Source organism: Suncus etruscus, chromosome 1 (genome assembly GCF_024139225.1).
Source record: "Suncus etruscus isolate mSunEtr1 chromosome 1, mSunEtr1.pri.cur, whole genome shotgun sequence".
In the NCBI taxonomy this organism is placed as follows: domain Eukaryota; kingdom Metazoa; phylum Chordata; class Mammalia; order Eulipotyphla; family Soricidae; genus Suncus; species Suncus etruscus.
In genome coordinates, this window is record NC_064848.1 from 117,334,281 (window position 1) to 117,353,042 (window position 18,762).

An 18,762-nucleotide genomic window follows, 5' to 3' on the forward strand; every position below is an offset into this window, starting at 1 on the left:
TTTAAACAAAAATAAAGAAATCATATTCAGACTTCTTCAAGTGACATTAATTTTTAAAAATTAGGATTCAAAAAAAAAATCACCCTTATACACTATTGAAGACAAGTAAATTGGTCCAGTCCCTTTGGAAAAGAATGACTTCTCCAAAAGCTGTATTTAAACTACCATATGATCCAAAATTACATTTCTAGGTTTCTAGCTTTGGAACATAAAGACATGCATGCAAAAAGGAGCATGCACACCTTTTGTTGCCGTACTATTTACAACAGCCTTGAACTGAAACCCAAACAACCCTCACTCATACCAGATGGATGGATAAATTGGGGTTTATAATAATAGTGGAATGCTAATCAGAAAATAAAATTTTGCTTTTTGTTGTAATATGGATGAATTGAGGGGAGTAAAATTGAGCAAAACTAAGTCAGAAGGAGAAAGACAAAGACAAGATGACCTCACCTATGTGTGATATAAAGAGAAATAATCAAGGGAAAGAGACAATGTCCCATGACAGTAGAAGCGAGGTTACCAAGAGTGAGGAGGAATACACTAACTACAAGGGAAGATAAGGATCCAGTGGAGCAGAGGCAATTACACAACTTTAGAGTATTATATTTCAATATTAACTCAATTTCAAAAACTGGATTTAGCTTTTAATGGAATCTACCTTCCACTAAACTGCAAATATTAAACAATATTTAAGAGTCAAATATTTTCTTAAAGGTTGGTTAGGAAATGCTAAATTTCATTAAACTTGACTAACCAATTAGATACTGAAAGTCATCCATATTTTTTGTCCTAGCTTTCATGTTTTTTTTAACTTTGCTACTTTTTTTTCCAGGTCATAGAAAAGTTCTAATAATCACATTCTATATTCTCACAAAATGATTTTATATAAGAAATCAATACAATCTATTAAGATATTCTTTTTTTTTTTTTTTTTTTTTTTTTTTTGGTTTTTGGTTTTTGGGCCACACCCGGCGGTGCTCAGGGGTTACTCCTGGCTGTCTGCTCAGAAATAGCTCCTGGCAGGCACGGGGGACCATATGGGACACCAGGATTTGAACCAACCACCTTAGGTCCTGGATCGGCTGCTTGCAAGGCACACACCGCTGTGCTATCTCTCTGGGTCCTAAGATATTCTTTTTTAAAAAAGGTACCTCTTAATAAAGAACCTCCAGGCTAAGGTTCTTTTTTAAGATTTGAAATGTCACCTGACATTCAGTTCCCAATAGAAGATTTGAGAAATCAGAATCTTACCTTGGGACATGTGGGGTTTCTTGCAGTTTCGATCATTAATGAGGAACCCATTCTATCCCTTTATTAAAGGAGAAAAGATAAATTATATCAAAATTTTTTTATCAGCAAGGAACATACACAATTTTCCAGCCCATCACTGTTTGATAAAAGGATTCTTTGTTAAAGTGTTAATAGGGACTAAAAGTTAATCTAAATATCTGCTCTAAGACATTCAATTAATGCACATGAAATATTATCTTTGGTTAAAGCTTAAAAATTAAGGGGCAAGAGCAATCATACAGCAATTAAGGTGCTGGCATTGCATACATCTGACCTGGATTCAGTCACCAGTACCACATATAGTCTCTGAGCCCTGCCAGGAGTAAGCTTAAAGCAACAATGTATGTGGCCCACCCCCCAAACTGAAAGTTGCTGCAGTTTTGGTGACAATCAAGACAGTATTTGGAAAAGGAGATAGCTTTAAAAGGCCAGCAAAAGATAACAGGATAGTATATTCAAGTCAGGACATAAACAGTATAAAAAAACAGAGGCATAATAAACACTTGCAGGATCTTTCTGGCAGGATAAAGAAGTTCTGGGATAAAACTGTAGAATTGCGGTTGGTCTAATTATAGCTTCATAGAAAAGCCAAATTAAGACATCTAGATTTTTATGGGGCCAGAGCGATAGCATAGTGGCAAGGTGTTTGTCTTGCATGTGCCTGTACAGGAACAGACCCAGGTTTGATTCCCAGCATTCCATAAAGTCCCCCAAGCATGCCAGGGGCAATTTCTGAGCACAGATCTAAGGGTAACCTCTGGGCACTGCCAGGTGTGGCTCAATGTCCCCCCAAAGAGACATCTAGATTTTCAACTTGAATCAGCAAAGAGTTCAATGTCATCTTTTAAAATGTGTTTTAGTCACTTGAGCAGGCATTTTAATTACTGCAACATATAAAAATTGTGACAGAAGGCCCGGAGAGATAGCACAGCGGCGTTTGCCTTGCAAGCAGCCGATCCAGGACCAAAGGTGGTTGGTTCGAATCCTGGTGTCCCACATGGTCCCCCGTGCCTGCCAGGAGCTATTTCTGAGCAGACAGCCAGGAGTAACCCTTGAGCACCGCCGGGTGTGGCCCAAAAACCAAAAAAAAAAAAAAAAAAAAAAAATTGTGACAGAAATTTGGACTGCCAGAGCAATAGCGCAGTGGTAGGGCGTTTGCCTTGCATGCAGCTGATCAGGACAGACCTGGGTTCGATCCCCAGCATCTCATATGATCCCCCAAGCCAGGAACGATTTCTGATTGTATAGCCAGGAGTAACACTGAGCATCACCAGGTATGCCCCCCCTCCAAATAAAAGGTCCTGAGCGACTGCACAGCAGTAGGGTGTTTGCCTTGCATACAGCCAATGCAGGATAGATGGTGGTTTGAATACCAGCATCCCATATGGTCCCCAAGCATGCGGGGGCGACTTCTGAGTGCAGAGCCAGGAGTAACAACCCCCGAGTGCCTCCAGGTGTGACCCAAAAATCAAAAAAAAAAAAATTGGACTATTCTATTAATAGGGAGTTCTAAAGAACCAGACAGACAGTTGAGAAGGCAGTTACTTCACATGCAACCGATGCTCCTTCAAAGCCCTAACACAACTCATGGTTCCCAAGCATGTTCCCAGGGGTTACTCCAGTGGTTCTCAAATTGTGGGGCATGTCTCCCAGAGGGGAATTCGAGGCTCTGTAAAGGTGAACACGTTTGACCTCAGCAAGCACTGTCATAACAAGCTAAGCCTGTGTTTATGTCTCTGTATGTCTTTGGAGCTGAGAGTCGCTGTGTCCTGCTTCAAACCCCACTTCTAAAAGCGATGCACTGCAAAACGTGCTCATTGTAGCCATTAATCCAGACATCACCTCTGATTAAAAGATCAGCTCAAATTATATTTTATATTTTTGTTTTGCAGGTTAAAATTTTTTTAAATAAAGATACTGTTTATAGTTGTGTGGGGGAGCATAAAAAATGTTTTCTTCTTCCTAGGGAGGCATGACAGAAAATAATTGAGAAGCACTGGGATACTCTGAAGTCACAGCAGGGTGTGGCCCTCAAACCCATGTCCCAAAATTAAAATATTTAGGGACAGGGATCAGGTGCGTGGGACCCCAGTTCAATCATGGCACTGCATGGCCTCTTAAGAACTAAATGGTTGTTGAGCCCTGGTGGTCCCTGCATCAAGGAGTGGGAGCAACACCATCTCCCTGGTTCCTGACATTTGAGTATATCAGGGAACAGGTACTCCAGCACTGCTTAGAAGGCTTTCCTACCTAAAAAACAATGAAATGTTTTGTGTTTAGAATACAAGCTATTTTCATTGCTTTCTAAATATCTCCTACATTTTTCATCTACTTTTTTTTATTTTTTTATTTTTTTGGTTTTTGGGCCACACCCGGTAATGCTCAGGGGTTACTCCTGGCTATGCGCTCAGAAGTTGCTCCTGGCTTGGGGGACCATATGGGAAACTGGGGGATCGAACCGCGGTCCGTCCAAGGCTAGCGCAGGCAAGGCAGGCACACCTTACCTTTAGCACCACCGCCCGGCCCTCATCTACTTTTTTTTTTTTTGTGTGTGTGTGTGTGTTTTTTTTTTTTGGGGGGGTGGGGTCACACCCGGCAGTGCTCAGGGGTTTTTCCTGGCTCCAGGCTCAGAAATTGCTCCTGGCAGGCACGGGGGACCATATGGAACGCCGGGATTCAAACCGATGACCTTTTGCATGAAAGGTAAATGCCTTACCTCCATGCTATCTCTCCGGCCCCATATTTTTTAAAGACATATTATGCCCTGATGAACAACAGATAAGATTCTGAAATGTAATCTGGAGTATAGTACAGAGAGGGTATGATGATGATAACACAAGTTAGATCCTCAGCATTTCATATGGTCCCCTGAGCATGGCCAGGAGTGATTTCTGAGTGCAAAGTCAGGATTAAACTTGATCATTATCAGAAGGATCCCCAAAACAAAACAAAAACAAGGGGCCGGGCAGTGGCGCTAAAGGTAAGGTGTGCCTGCCTTGCCTGCGCTAGCCTTGGACGGACCACGGTTCGATCCCCCGGTGTCCCATATGGTCCCCCATGCCAGGAGCAACTTCTGAGCACATAGCCAGGAGTAACCCCTGAGCGTTACCGGGTGTGGCCCAAAAACCAAAAAAAAAAAAAAAAAAACAAAACAAAAACTCTGAAATGTAGCCATAAATATAAATCTTTCTACTAGAGTATTGTTCATAAACATGATCATAGAATTAATGACACTTATGTTGTTTCTAATTTTTATATCACAAAAATTAAGAAAATAAGGTACCGTTATCTTGTGAAATGCATTCTATTTTTGGTTTTTGGTCACACCCGGCAGCACTCAGGGATTACTCCTGGCTCTATGCTCAGAAATCGCTCCTGGCAGGCTCGGGGGACCATATAGGGTGCCGGGATTCGAACCACCATCCTTCCACATGCAAGGCAAATGCCTTACCTCCATGGTATCTCTCCAGCCCTTGAAATGCATTCATATACATAGTACCTATATAAATCTGGACATTTTTAAAAGAGTAATTGTAACTTACTTAAGAATATTTTCCCATGTTTGACTGTCATAAAATGCATGGCTCCAACTCATTTTGACTGTTCCAACAATGACATTCTGTGAAAACACATCTGATCCTAATTTTCGATATAGTTCTTCACATTGATCCAAGGGCATATGAAACAATCCCAGCATGAATGCTAATATGGCACCTGAAAGAAAGAATTCGTTGCTCTTACCAATGCTTATTTAGAAGATCCCCTAAGTCACAGATTTAGTTAAGATTTTTGCCTAGGAGGGACTGAAGCCATGGCACAAAGCGGAAATGTGCCTGCCTTGCTGGTGCTAGCCTAGGATGGACCATAGTTTGATCCCCCAGTGTCCCATATGGTCCCCCAAGCTAGGAGCTATTTCTGAGCACACAGCCAGAAGTAACCTCTGAGCGTCAAATGGGTGTAGCCCTCAAAAAACAAAAACAAAAAAACCTGACAAAAACAAAACAAAAAAAGGGGGCCGGAGAGATAGCATGGAGGTAGGGCATTTGCCTTGCATGCAGTACAGTGGTTTGAATCCTGACATCCCATATGGTCCCCACGCCAGGAGTGATTTCTGAGCGTAGAGCCAGTAGTAACCCCTGAGCACTGCCGGGTATGACCCAAAAACCAAACCCCCTCCCCCCAAAAAAAGATTTTGCCTTGGAAGCAGTCTGAAAGACAATTCAGTGGGCTAGAAAGCATGCTATGTATGCCTCCTTGTATGCAGAGAGGCCCACGCTCAATCCCTGGCTCCATATGGTCCCCTGAGCACCTACCGGAAATTCAGGAACAACCCAGAGTTTGAAGAGTTTCTAAGAACCAACAGGTGTGGACCAACCCAAAACAAAAAATTATTTTAATGCTTTACTGTTTCACTTGGGACACACACAACCTCTCAAGAGTCCCATTTTCTGATCTATAAAATAAAGATATTAGCAATGACTAAAATTTGGAAGTTTCTGACACTGAGATGACAGATATAAAGGATCTTAGTAGGCTTCAATGAGGATTAAGTGCTAATCAATGATGATAATTTAAAATATATATATGCTGCTTTACATAAGCAATACATAATTAAAGTATTACTGTAGACTATGTCCCTTTCTTCTAACATAGTCTAGAAATTAGAAAACACAGTATATCTGGTAGTTTATTAATTTATTAAAGTAATTATTCATTCAAGTGGGTCTTTGAAACTAGTATAATTAAAGAAGTTTTCGGTTTATCATTTGAAATAGCTTATTGCATATCCCAGCTACAATTGGTAGGACACACTGCCATCTAGTGTACCCAAATGGTCAATAGCAAACTAAAGATGAGGGAAGGAGAAAGTTTGGGTTGATGAAGACAGTTGGGTGAGACTGCAAAAACATTCAAACATTGCTTATTCTGCGACTGGAGGAAATAAAGAAAAAACAAGAACAACAACAAAGGAATCACCATAATAATGGATTTTAAATATTTTGTGTTACATTTTCTATAAAGGAATGCCACATTCTGGTAAAAAGATAGGACAGGAGCCAAAAGAGATAGGACCAGCAGGTAATGTGCTCGCCTTACAAAAGACTAACATAGGCCCTGGATATGCTATGTACTCAATTCTGTTCTAGGCACTATTGGTCCAACACTGAGGGGTGTAGCCCTGGTGGCCCATAAGTACCCTCAAGTGTGGCCTTGTAGCCTCAAGTATCACTGGTGGCCCTCAGCGCTACCAGTCACCAGGCGGAACTCTACTGCCAGGCTGAGCATTCTAAACGAAGGCCCATACAGCTGGGTCAGGTAATGCCCAGAGTCGTCCCTGACTCCCGAGGCACTGCTTGAACACATGGATACCAGCCGCCAAGAGGAAAAAAAACTACTGCTAATATTTAACTTATATATCCAATAAACACTTTTTTTGTTTGTTTTTGGGCCACACCCTGTGGTGCTCAGGGTTACTCCTGTCTGCACTCAGAAATCATTCCTGGCAGGCTCGGAGGATCATATGGGATGCCTGAGATCAAACCCAGGTCTGTTCCAGGTTGGCAGCGTGCTAGGCAAATGCCTTACTGCTGTGCAATCACTTCATCTCCCCAATAAACTTTTTTGTTTTGTTTTGTTTTGTTTTGAGTCACGCCCGGCAGCGCTTGCTCAGGGGTTACTCCTCGCTCTAATGCTCAGAAATCACTCCTGGCAGATTTGGAGGACCATATGGGATGCCGGGATTTGAGCCACCATCCTTCCGCATGCAAGGAAATGCCCTACCTCCGTGCTATTTCTCTGGCCCCCCATAAACTTTTTTAAGTTTATTAAGCAACCCAAAGGACCATTCATCATTAAAAGATATCAGAGAACCACGCTTTAAGCTATGTGCTCACTGTTCCCTTCCATCGGCACTGCCCAGACTCCCTGTTTCCATATAATTACCTGTGCTTACACCACAAATGTAGTCAAAGAGCTGATGAACCGGCTTCTGAGTAAGTTCAACTAATTTCCGCAGCGTCTGAAGAGCGACCAAACCCCTGCAGTGAATATTAATGGCAAATGAGAAATCCTGCTTCACGGAAAAGTCTATTATTAAGAACCTAGATTAGAAATCTCTTACATAGGAATACAAGGTACATCGATTTTTTTTAACCTGAGGTAGCATTGGCTTATAACTTCTAAGTTTCAGTGTTGCAACGTTGTTATTTCACTTGTGTTGGCATGCATTATCGCCCATTCTTTTTTTTTTTTTTTTTAAATATGGAACGCTTCACGAATTTGCGTGTCATCCTTGCGCAGGGGCCACGCTAATCTTCTCTGTATCGTTCCAATTTTAGTATATGTGCTGCCGAAGCGAGCACTATCGCCCATTCTTAAGGGCACAATTGACCCCTGTCATCACCTAAGATCCCCAGGTGAGTGCAGAACCAGGAGTAAACCCTGAAAACTGCTGGGTGTGGCCGAAAAACAAACAAAAAATATTCCCAGTGCTGAATCTATAGTTACAAACAACCCACACTCCAGCCTTACCTTGTTCCTCCACCATCAATTGTTAGAATTCGTATTCCTCTTCCTTTCACTGGATCCACATAGCCAATTAAGGCCAAAATTTCTCTAACTGCAGCCTGAAGAGTTTCATCTCTAATTTGTCTCAATCGTAATAAATACGGAATAATTTTTTCCTGTTTTCAGAAAAAAAAGACCATCTTTATGCTTTTGTTAAAGAGTGAACATGTATTTTTAATCAACAAACATACCTCATAATATGCATTCAAGGTGCCAGTGTTTATTACTTTAGCAATAGAATTAAATGGTAAGTTTCATTTTGTGATATTAATTAATATTTAAAATGCTTGGGCCTGAGACATAGCACAGTGGGTAGAGCATTTGCCTTGCATGCAGCCAACCCTGGGCTGACCCAGGGTTCCATCTCAGGCATCCCATATGGTCCCCCAAGCTTGCTCAGTGATTTCTGAGAGCAGAGCCAGGAGTAACCCCTGTGTGTTGCCAGGTGTGGCCCCCAAACAAACAACAAGTAAATAAAATAAAATGCCTGTCTTGGGACCCTGGGGTTAAAGAGAAAGATCACATGCTTTGTTTGTACATAAAGTTCTAAATTCAACTTCTGCTTCCTAGCATCATTCAGTATGAGGCAAGCCCAAAAATTAATTCCTTAATTTCTAAAATAAAAACAATTCTTTATCCAAATATCTCCAATTCTGTTGCATTAAACCTGTAAGATCAAATGTTTACTAGCTAGTATCTCTGCTTTTATTTTATGACCATTTGTCTGATCCATACCATCTTAAAATCCTTGATTTACCCTCAAATCACCAAATTCCTCAAAAGTGGAAAAGATATAGCTTACTCTTCAACAATCACCCCTCTTTAAATTCAATGCTCCCCTTCCTCATTGCTACAGATGCTTTAAATTTAATTTGGGAGGTTGGGAAAATACCTGGTGATGCTCTGTGCTTATTCCTAGCTTTATACTCAGGAATCACTCGTGACAGTGTTGTACAAAACACGTTGGTTGGCACATACAAAGTAAGTCCTGTACTATCTCTCCAGCCCTTGAAACTTATTTTTGTGGATATTTTATGAAAATGTTCTAGGGTGGAGGGCCGAAGCGGTGGAACAGAGCAGTAAGGCTAGGACAGACCGTGGTTTGATCCCCCCAGCCCCCTTCCCGGTGTCCCATATGGTCTGCTGAGCCAGGAACGATTTCTGAGCTCATAGCCAGAATAACCCCTGAGCATCACTGGGTGTGGCCCAAACAAAACAAAGCAAAACAAAGTTCTAGGGGTCTGGAGTGATAGCACTGTGGGTAGAGCGTTTGCCTTGTATGTGACTGACCTGGGTTTGATCCCTGGCACCCATATGGTCCTCCAACTCTGCTAGAATGATTTCTGAGAGCAGGGCCAACAACAACAATAACAACAAAACAAACAAAAAGAATGCTCTTTGGGAGGGGGCTGGAGAGACAGTATAGCTGGTAGGGCTTTTGTCTTATATAAGATCAACCTCAGTTTGATTCCCAAAAATATTTATGATCCCCAGAACCTCATCAGGAGTGATCCTTAAGAGTAGAGCTAATAGTAAATCGTGAGCATTGCCTGGTATGGCCCCAAAACAAAGTTATTTGTGCATTAGACAGATAGTAGAGAAGGTAAATCACTTGCCTAACAAAAGGCTGAGTCCAGGTTGATCCCCTGTATGATCCCCCTAGCAACACCAGGGGTGACTCCTAATGACAGAGCTTCTGAGTCTCACAAGTATGAGCCCCCTAAATCAAAATCACTTTTTTGAAAAAATAATCTGATTCTAAAATGTACGATTAAATACAACTTAAAACCACATAAGAAAAATTATGAGCACCTAATCTCTCAAAAGCTAGAGTTAGTAATGTTAGTTTATTGTATTATTTATTTACTTATTGTTTGGTTTTTGGGCCATACCCAAAGGCACTCATGAGTTATGCCTGCCAGGTTCTGCACTCAAGAATCACTCACTGGGGCCCGGAGAGATAGCACAGCGGTGTTTGCCTTGCAAGCAGCCGATCCAGGACCAAAGGTGGTTGGTTCAAATCCCGGTGTCCCATATGGTCCCTCGTGCCTGCCAGGAGCTATTTCTGAGCAGACAGCCAGGAGTAACCCCTGAGCACTGCCGGGTGTGGCCCAAAAACCAAAAAAAAAAAAAAAAAAAGAATTACTCACTGAAGGTGTTGAGGGAACCGTATAGGATGTTGGGGATAAAACCTGTGTTGGCTTCCGACTATGCTATTGCTCCAAGCTCTGTTAGTTTATTTTTAATTGCCCAAAATTCATGCCATCATTTAGGCAGCTTTTTTCAAAGTCAGTATTTAAAAAAATTTCATTTAAAAAATTGGTGATTCAGTCCTCCTCCATTTCCTCTTCCACCTCCTCCTCTATTTCCTTCTCCTTTACTTCCTTCTACTCTTCCTCTTCTTCCTCTACTTCCTCCTTCTCCTCCACTTCCTTCTCCTCTTCATCCTCCACTTCTTCCTCCTCCACTTTCTCCTCCTCTTCCTCTTCCTCCCCCAAGGATGCCAAAGGGAATAGACTCAGGCTTCTCTTGCTGAGCAAAAGACCTCACCTATGTGCCTGACACCTATGGGTTCTGGAATCTCAGGGCACCCTAAATCTCCTAAAGAAAAAAAGAAAAAAAATTGGTGATTCAATAGAAACAAATTTCTTCTCTTGCTTTTCTCAATAAAATGGCCTTTGAGAGAAAACTAATAGCTTCCGTTGATGGAAGTTATTAAAGGTCAATTAAAATGCACTATAATTAGAAAGGTAGTTCTAGGGGCGGGAGAGCTAGCACAGCGGTAGTGTGTTTGCCTTGCAAGAGGCCGAAACAGGACCAACAGTGGTTTGAATCCCGGCATCCGATATGGTCCCAGTGCCTGCCAGGAGCAATTTCTGAGCACAGAACCAGGAGTAACCTCTGAGCACTGCTGGGTGTGGTCCCAAAACAAAACAAAACAAAAAAGGTAGTTTTTGGTTCCAATAGGGTTAACTGAAAGATGAATGGTTCTAGCTTAAGTGTCCAATGAAAAGATCAGCTTGTCATTTCCCTAATCCAGTAATCATCCTTAGTATTATTAATCCCTAGCATGACTAATGGTTGCCCAGCCAATTTTGGCTTCTAATATAATTAAGATAAAGCATATGACATCGCCTATACTCTATCTGCTCTAATGAGAAAATGCTTAATTCATTCAAGTCTTTATATTTAAGTTCTAGTGAATAAAAAGGAAGAGAAATAAAGTTAGCATCAATGAGAACTTGACCCAACTAAACCCACAAAGTGAGTGACTATACAATGTTATTCTCATAACTAGCAGTTTGAATGTAGTCATATATAATATATAAGTAAATTATATATATATAAAACATATATACAAAACCATGACAAAGAAAGTATTATGCTCTATTAATGGAATCGTAGGAATAAGGAAACAAATTGGTATAAATCCTCACTTGAATTGAATCAGTTATTTAAAAACATGCTTAAATTGGATAGAGATGCAAATCTACTGATATACAAAGATACACACCCAAAAATGATAAAGCAAAATATAGGTTATAAAACTCTACACATGAAATGACTGTTTTGGCATGTATAAAATAATTCCTGAAAAAACTATTCTTTTTTGTTTGTTTGTTTTTGGGCCACACCCGTTTGATGCTCAGGGGTTATTCCTGCTAAGCGCTCAGATATCCTTCCACTGGTTTGGGGGGACCTTATGGGACGCCGGGGAGATCGAAACCGCAAGAGTCCTTCCCTTGGCTAGCGCTTGCAAGGCAGACACCTTACCTTTAGCGCCACCTCACTGGCCCCTAAAAGAATTTTTTTTTGGGGGGGGAGGTTTGGGCCCACACCCGGTAACGCTCAGGGGTTACTTCTGGCTATGCGCTCAAAAGTTGCTCCTGCCTTGGGGGACCATATGGGACGCCGGCGGATCGACTGCAGTCCGTCCAAGGCTAGCGCAGGCAAGGCAGGCACCTTACCTCTAGCCGCCACCTCCCGGCCCCTGAAAGAATATTCTAAGTTTACAAATAACCACATTGCTTTTCCCTTCCAGACACTTAGGCATTACTTCTCAGGTGGCTAGAAAGGTAGTTGTGAAAGACACCGGCCACTTTATTTCCTGCTACTGCCACTCTTACCATGCTACTGCAATCATGGAAGTGGCCTAAGATACAGGGAAACCAATTCAAGAACACAGTAGACAGCATTCCCTGTCCCAGAATCACCCAAACCCACAATTAACTTTTATGTGAGTGACAAACTGCTATTATGTTAAACCATGGTTATTTTTAATAGTGTATTAATACAGCCTACCTCAGTTAATCTAATACAGTCAGAAGTTAATATATTGCTATAGTAATCTAAGGTAACAGCACCATTTTTACTTTTCTTATCTTTCCAAATTTTTCTCAATAACCCATGTTCTTGCTGCATTTAGAAACAAAAAACAGTTTTGGGCCGGAGAGATAGCATGGAGATAGGGCATTTGCCTTGCATGCAGACGGATGGTGGTTAGAATCCCAGCATCCCATATATGGTCCCTCTGAGCCTTCCAGGAGCAATTTCGTGAGTGTAGAGCCAAAGAGTAACCCCTGAGCGCTGCCGGGTGTAACCAAAAAAAATTAAAAAAGAGAAAACATTTTTTAAAAATTAGTGGAATACCTCAAATAAAAATATCAAAGAAAATTCGGAGAGATCACACAGTGGCGTTTGCCTTGCAAGCAGCCGATCCAGGACCAAAGGTGGTTGGTTCTAATCCCAGTGTCCCATGTGGTCCCCCTGCCTGCCAGGAGCTATTTCTGAGCAGACAGCCAGGAGTAACTCCTGAGCACCGCTGGGTGTGGCCCAAAAAAAAAAAAAAAAAAAAAAAAAGAAAATTTCCCAGAAAATTTGTGACTGTAACAAATGCAGATAAATAATACATATGCACAAAAGAGAAAACTACGCTATCTTTAAGATGTTAAATACTGGGCTGGGAGCAATAGCCATAGCGACAGGGCATTTGCCTTGCCATGCAGCCAACCGGGATGAACCCCGGGCTCCATTCCCAGCATCCCATATGGTTTCCTGAGCCTGCCAGGAATGATTTCAGAGTGAGTGCAGAGCCAGGAATAATCCCTTGAGTGCTGCCAGGGTGTAGCCCAAAAACCAAAAACCAAAAGTAAATAAATAAATACTAGGGCTTGAAGTGATAGGACCTGCCAAGGTACACCATGTCCCATATGGTCCCCCTGAGTACAGAGCCAGCGAGTAACCCCTGAGCACTGCTGGGTAGGGCACAAAAGCAAAAACAAAAAAAATTAGATATCAAAAACAATTCACGAGGTTTGGAATATCATTTTTTGTGGGTGAAAGGAGAGTTTACGTGGTGCTATAAGTTGGATCCAGAGATCAGGGCATACTTCCTAGCTCTATACTCAGTGATCACTCCTGGTAGTAAGTTTGTATATACTGCCAGAGGTTAACAAGCAAGGCATGAAGACATAGTGCTTCTCATTCTTATATGATCTCTCCAGTTCCAAAGACCCATTTCATTGTCTTTATTTTATTTTTCTGGTTTTGGGGACATACTTGGTGGTGTGCAAGGCTCATTCAGGATCACTCCTCACCATATAAAGTATCAGGGATTGAAATCAGATCCACTTAGTTTTATATTCCTGGCAAGGCAAATGCCCACTAAACTATCTTTCTAGTTTCTCTAAAGAGTTCAAAAAAATTTTTTTGAATTCAAAAAAAAATTTTTGGAGGGGTAGAGGGGGGACCAAGGGGTAAAGGATGGGCACATTAAATTGTGCCCAGGGCTCACTCCTGACTCTGCACTTAGGGATCATTCTGGCACTGCTTAGAGGACCATATGTGGTGCTAAGGATTGAATCTGGGTTGGCCACATGCAAGGTAAGCAATCTACCCCTGTTTTAATTGTCTGACCCCCAAAACATTAATTTTTTAGGGGTGTGGGGGGTTTTGGGCCACACACGGTGACGTTCAGGGTTTTAAACTGAGGCTATGTGCCTCAGAAACTGCTCCTGGCTCAGGGAACCAAATTAGGATGCCAGGGATTGAAGCCAGGTTCCGTCCCTGGGTCACCACGTTCAAGGCAAACTATGCCCTATCGCTGTGCTATCACTCTGACCCAAAAAAAAACTCAATTCATTTTTTTTATTTGTTCTGTTTTTGTTTTTGGGTCACAACCTGGCAGTGCTTGGGGTTACTTTTGGCTCCATGCTCAGAAATCGCTCCTGGCAGGCTCAGGGGACCATAAGAAATGCCGGGATTCGAAACCACCAACCTTCTACATGCAAGGTAAATGCCTTACCTCCATGCTACTCTCTCCGGCCCAAAAAAACCCTCAATTCTTTTTTTTTTTTTTTTTTTTTTTTTTGGTTTTTGGGCCACACCTGGCGGTGCTCAGGGGTTACTCCTGGCTGTTGCTCAGAAATAGCTCCTGGCAGGCCACGGGGGACCATATGGGACACCGGGATTCGAACCAACCACCTTTGGTCCTGGATCAGCTGCAAACACCACTGTGCTTATCTCTCCGAGCCCCAAAAACTCAATTCTTAATGATAAAAATTTTACTTGGATAAGTTCACAGGTACGCATGCATAAAACATGTTTTTTTTGGCAATCTACAAAGTACACTGTTTTGGAGAGATCACTATATAAGGAAAGGGTCAAATCTTTCTTCACAGTGGACTAGTAACTTTCTTCACATTAACAAGTTTCTTCATATTATCCAGATTTTCCTTTTTGCATTGTTTTGTTTTGGGACCAATACCCAGTGATTCTAAGAGCTTACTCCTGGCTCTGCAATCAGGAGTGACTCCCTAGTTTATGCTTTGATATCGATATGGGATACTAGAGACCAAGCTCAGGTCAGCTATGTGAAAAGCAAACATCTTACTCACTGTGCTGTATAGCTCAGGTTCCAATATATTTGGATTTTGGGTCACACCCGGCAGTGCTTAGGGGACCATATGGGATGCCAGGATTCGAACCGGCATCCTTCTGCATGCAAGGCAAATGCCTTACCTCCATGCTATCTCTCTGGCCCATAAATAATAACTTTTATTCCCTTTTTTGAAGGGGAAGTTGGGCCACACCTAGCAGACTCAGGCTCTCCTGAGTCTCTCCTTGTTCTGTACTTAGAAATTACTCCTGGCAGCGTTGGGGGATCATATAGGATGCTGCGGTCAGCTGCATGCACAGTAAATACCATAATCACTGTACTATCGCTCCAGCCCCATATTTATATTTTCTTAACAAGTGATCTAGCCAGAGAAATAACATGGAGGTAAAGCATTTGCCTTTCATGCAAAAGGTTGGTGGTTCGAATCCCGGCATCCCATATGGTCCCCTGAGCCAACCAGGAGCGATTTCTGAGCATAGAGTCAGGAGTAACCTCTGAGCGCTGCCAGATGTGACCCAAAAACAAAAAAAAGCCCTTCAGTTTAGGGGCCCAGGGAGGTTGGCGCTAGAGGTAAGGTGTCTGCCTTGCAAGCGCTAGCGTAGGACGGACCGCGGTTCGATCCCCCCGACATCCCATATGATCCCCCCAAGCCAGGAGCGATTTCTGAGCGCACAGCCAGGAGTAACCCCTGAGCATCAAACAGGTGTGGCCCAAAAATCAAACCAAAAAAAAACAAACCAATAAAACAAGTGATCTAAAAAAATTACTCTGGGCCGAAGTTGTGGCGCAGTGATAGGGCATTTGCCTTGCATGACCTGACCTAGGAGGGACCACGGTTGGATCCCCCAGTGTCCCATATGATCCCCCCAAGCCAGGAACAATTTCTGAGCTCAGAGCCAGGAGTAACCCCTCAGCATCACTGGGTGTGGCCCAAAACCCAATAAATAAATAAATAAGTAAATAAATAAATAAAATAATGGGGCCTGAGAGATAGCATGAAGGTAGGGCGTTTGCCTTGAATGCAGAAAGATGGTGGTTTGAATCCTAGCATCCAATATGGTCCTCCAAGCCTGCCAGGGGTAACCCCTGAGTGCTGCCGGGTGTGACCCAAAAACCAAAAATTAAATAAATAAAAATACTCATTGTATTGGAGGATCAGTTATACAAAATGAAAGTCTTCAAAGTTTCTAATAGCAAAGCTATTGTTCTTAAAAGACTCAACCTGTGGGCCTGGAGAGATAGCACAGCGGCCTTTGCCTTGCAAGCAGCCGATCCAGGACCGAAGGTGGTTGGTTTGAATCCCGGTGTCCCATGGAGCTATTTCTGAGCAGGCAGCCAGGACTAACCCCTGAGCACTGCCGAGTGTGGCCCAAAAAACAAAAACAAAAAAAAAAAGACTCAACCGGAAAACTCAGAAATCCCTCAATAGTTTAGAAAGTATTAGTTTAGTGGATGGAGCCTTTCATTGCCCACACTCATAGCAATACTAGTGTAGTGAATGTATATTACAAAAAATAGGTATTTTATTCAAATAACATAGGACTGACACACAACAAAGTAAATGAGGTCTTACCAATAAGTTAAGAGAAAGAAGCCAGTCATACTGCTATATATGACAAAAACAAATTAATCCCTGACTACTTTTTTTTTTTAAAAAAGGGATCTTACAAAAAAAAAAAAAAGAGAGAGAGATTTTACTAAAAAGGGAACAAGGAAACAAGGAAGGCTCCTGAAGAACAGTGGTAAGTTGTGTTTGTGCCAATGGGTGTTGGTTACATTGATGTGTTCTATTTATGAGAATTCACTGCACTTTATGCTAAAATTCTTGGTATGTTATATTTTCATTTAATATATGTATTTATATTTGGGGGGGGTTGGGCCACACCTGCTGACACTCAGGAGTTACTCCTGGTTCTGCACTCAGAAATTGCTCCTGAAGGGTTGGAGAGATAGCATAGAGGGTAAGGTGTTTGTTTTGCCTTGCATGCAGAAGGATAGTGGTTCGAATTCCAGCATCCCATATGGTCCCCTGAGCCTGCCAGGAGCTATTTCTGAGTATAGAGCCAGGAGTAACCCCTGAGCACTGCCGGGTGTGACCCAAAAACCAAACACCAAAAAAAAAAAAAAAAAAAAAACAAAAGAAAAGAAACCACTCCAGGCTTGAGGGACCACATGAGATGCCAGGGATCAAACCACAGTCCATCCAAGGTCAGCCGTTGTGAAAGGCAATTCTCTACCTCTTGTACCACCACTCCGGCCCCAATATATGTATTTTTATTTACAGGGACTAGAAGAGTAGTGCTATGGATGTGGGAGATGAAGAAGTTGCCCTTATTTTTAAATTGCTTTATTTGAGCACCATGGCTATAAGATTATTTATTGCTGGGTTTTAGTCATACAATGTACACCATCCTTCATCGTGCACCCTTCCCGCCACCCAATGTCCTGTTTCTCTTCCCATCCCCCCCATTGCCTGTCTCTTATTTTTTTGGTTTTGGAGTCAAACCCGGTGGCGCTCAAGAATTATTTGTGGCTCTGCTCTAAGAAGTCACTTCTGGCAGGCTAAAGGGACTATATGGGATGCCGAGATTCAAACCAGGTTCCTTCCTGTGTTGGCCGCATGCAACACAAACATGCCCTTACCGCTGTGCTATCGCTTTTGCCCCCTCCCTTTTTTTTTACCCATGGCCTCTCAAGGGCAGGCAATTTGTTTCTCTCTCATATACAATTTTTTGACACTATGGTCTGTACCATATGGAGTGGTGTCTGGTGTGTCACTTCCTCTCCTTTCACCACAAAGTTCTGTCCAGAGCAACCAGTTCCAGCTATTATTGTCATAGTAGAGCCTTCTCTACTCTAACTGTACTCAGTGCTTTTTGTAGTGAGCTTCCTCTACCCAGGGCTGGACCTCCTGATCTTTAATTCTATTGTCTCTGGATGATGTTCCATACTATTCCTTGTTTTTCTTATATACACAAATGAGTGAGATTATTCTATGTGTAACCCTTTCTTTCTTACTCATTTCACTTAGCAAAATAGTCTCCATATCATCCACATATGAGAAAATTTCATGACTTCATTTTCCTAAAGGCTGCAAAATATTCCATTGTGGAGATATGCCACAGTTTCTTTAACCTCTCATCATGTTGGGCATGTGGATTGTTTCCAGATTCTGGCTACTGTAAATAGTTTTGTGCTGAACATAGGAGTACAGAGGGCTTTTTTGTATTGTTTTTGTGTTCCTGGGGTATATCCCTATGAATAGTATTGCTGGATAAATAGGAGCTCAATTTCTAGCTTTTTGAGGAATGACCATATAGTTTTCAAAAATAGGCTGGACCAGTCTGCAGTCCCACAAGCAGTGAAAGAGAGGACTCACATTTAAACTCTACCAACTAGGCTCTCTTAAGGCCATAAATAAAACATTTAAAAAAATTTTAAAGGCTGTGATTCTATTTAAGAGCTCTGATTTGAATATATTACTAAAATCTGCAATACAAGTAAAAGTCTTCATATATTAGAAAAAACTTTTAGTAGATAAAGTTGCAAGCAGTGTTCGAGGGAGCCCAGGACACAACTCATGATAAGGGGCCTGGGACACTTCCAAAATAGATATGCCAGTGCTGCACCAAGCTGGCGACCTCAGTGTATCCTGGAGACCACATGGTACCAAGAATCAAACTCTGAATATCTGCATGCCAAGCCTGTACTTCAGCCTCTAAGCTATCTCCCAGACCCCTGTATTTGAAAACTTAAGTCTTTCAGGTGAAAGATTACAAGCATAAAAGATATCCCAAAACTAATCAATATAGAATATTAGTGTTTGGCTGTTAAAATGTAGCCACTAGACAACAGAAAACTATATTCAAATACTTAATAGTTTAAAAATGACTAAAAAATTGTACAAATGTTGGGGCTGGAGAGATAGCATGAGGTAAGGTGTCTGCCTTTCATCAGAAGGTCATTGGTTCAAACCCAGCATTCCATATGGTTCCCCACAC

The 18,762-nt window shown here is 41.9% G+C and overlaps 1 protein-coding gene and 1 non-coding gene across 2 annotated transcripts in view; both read right to left on the reverse strand.

The window, feature by feature from the left end:
* PNPLA8 (patatin like phospholipase domain containing 8) overlaps positions 1-18,762 on the reverse strand; it is a 41,343-nt gene that overhangs the window by 10,310 nt on the left and 12,271 nt on the right. Inside the window, exons 4-7 of the mRNA XM_049783188.1 lie at positions 7,828-7,979; positions 7,240-7,334; positions 4,839-5,010; positions 1,258-1,315 (exon numbers count right to left, since the gene is read on the reverse strand). Of these exons, the coding sequence (XP_049639145.1) occupies positions 1,258-1,315; positions 4,839-5,010; positions 7,240-7,334; positions 7,828-7,979 (477 nt within the window). The remainder of the gene's footprint in view (positions 1-1,257; positions 1,316-4,838; positions 5,011-7,239; positions 7,335-7,827; positions 7,980-18,762) is intronic.
* LOC125997257 (U6 spliceosomal RNA) lies at positions 7,552-7,658 on the reverse strand. The gene has a single exon (XR_007491652.1). It is a non-coding gene; the product is annotated as a U6 spliceosomal RNA (small nuclear RNA).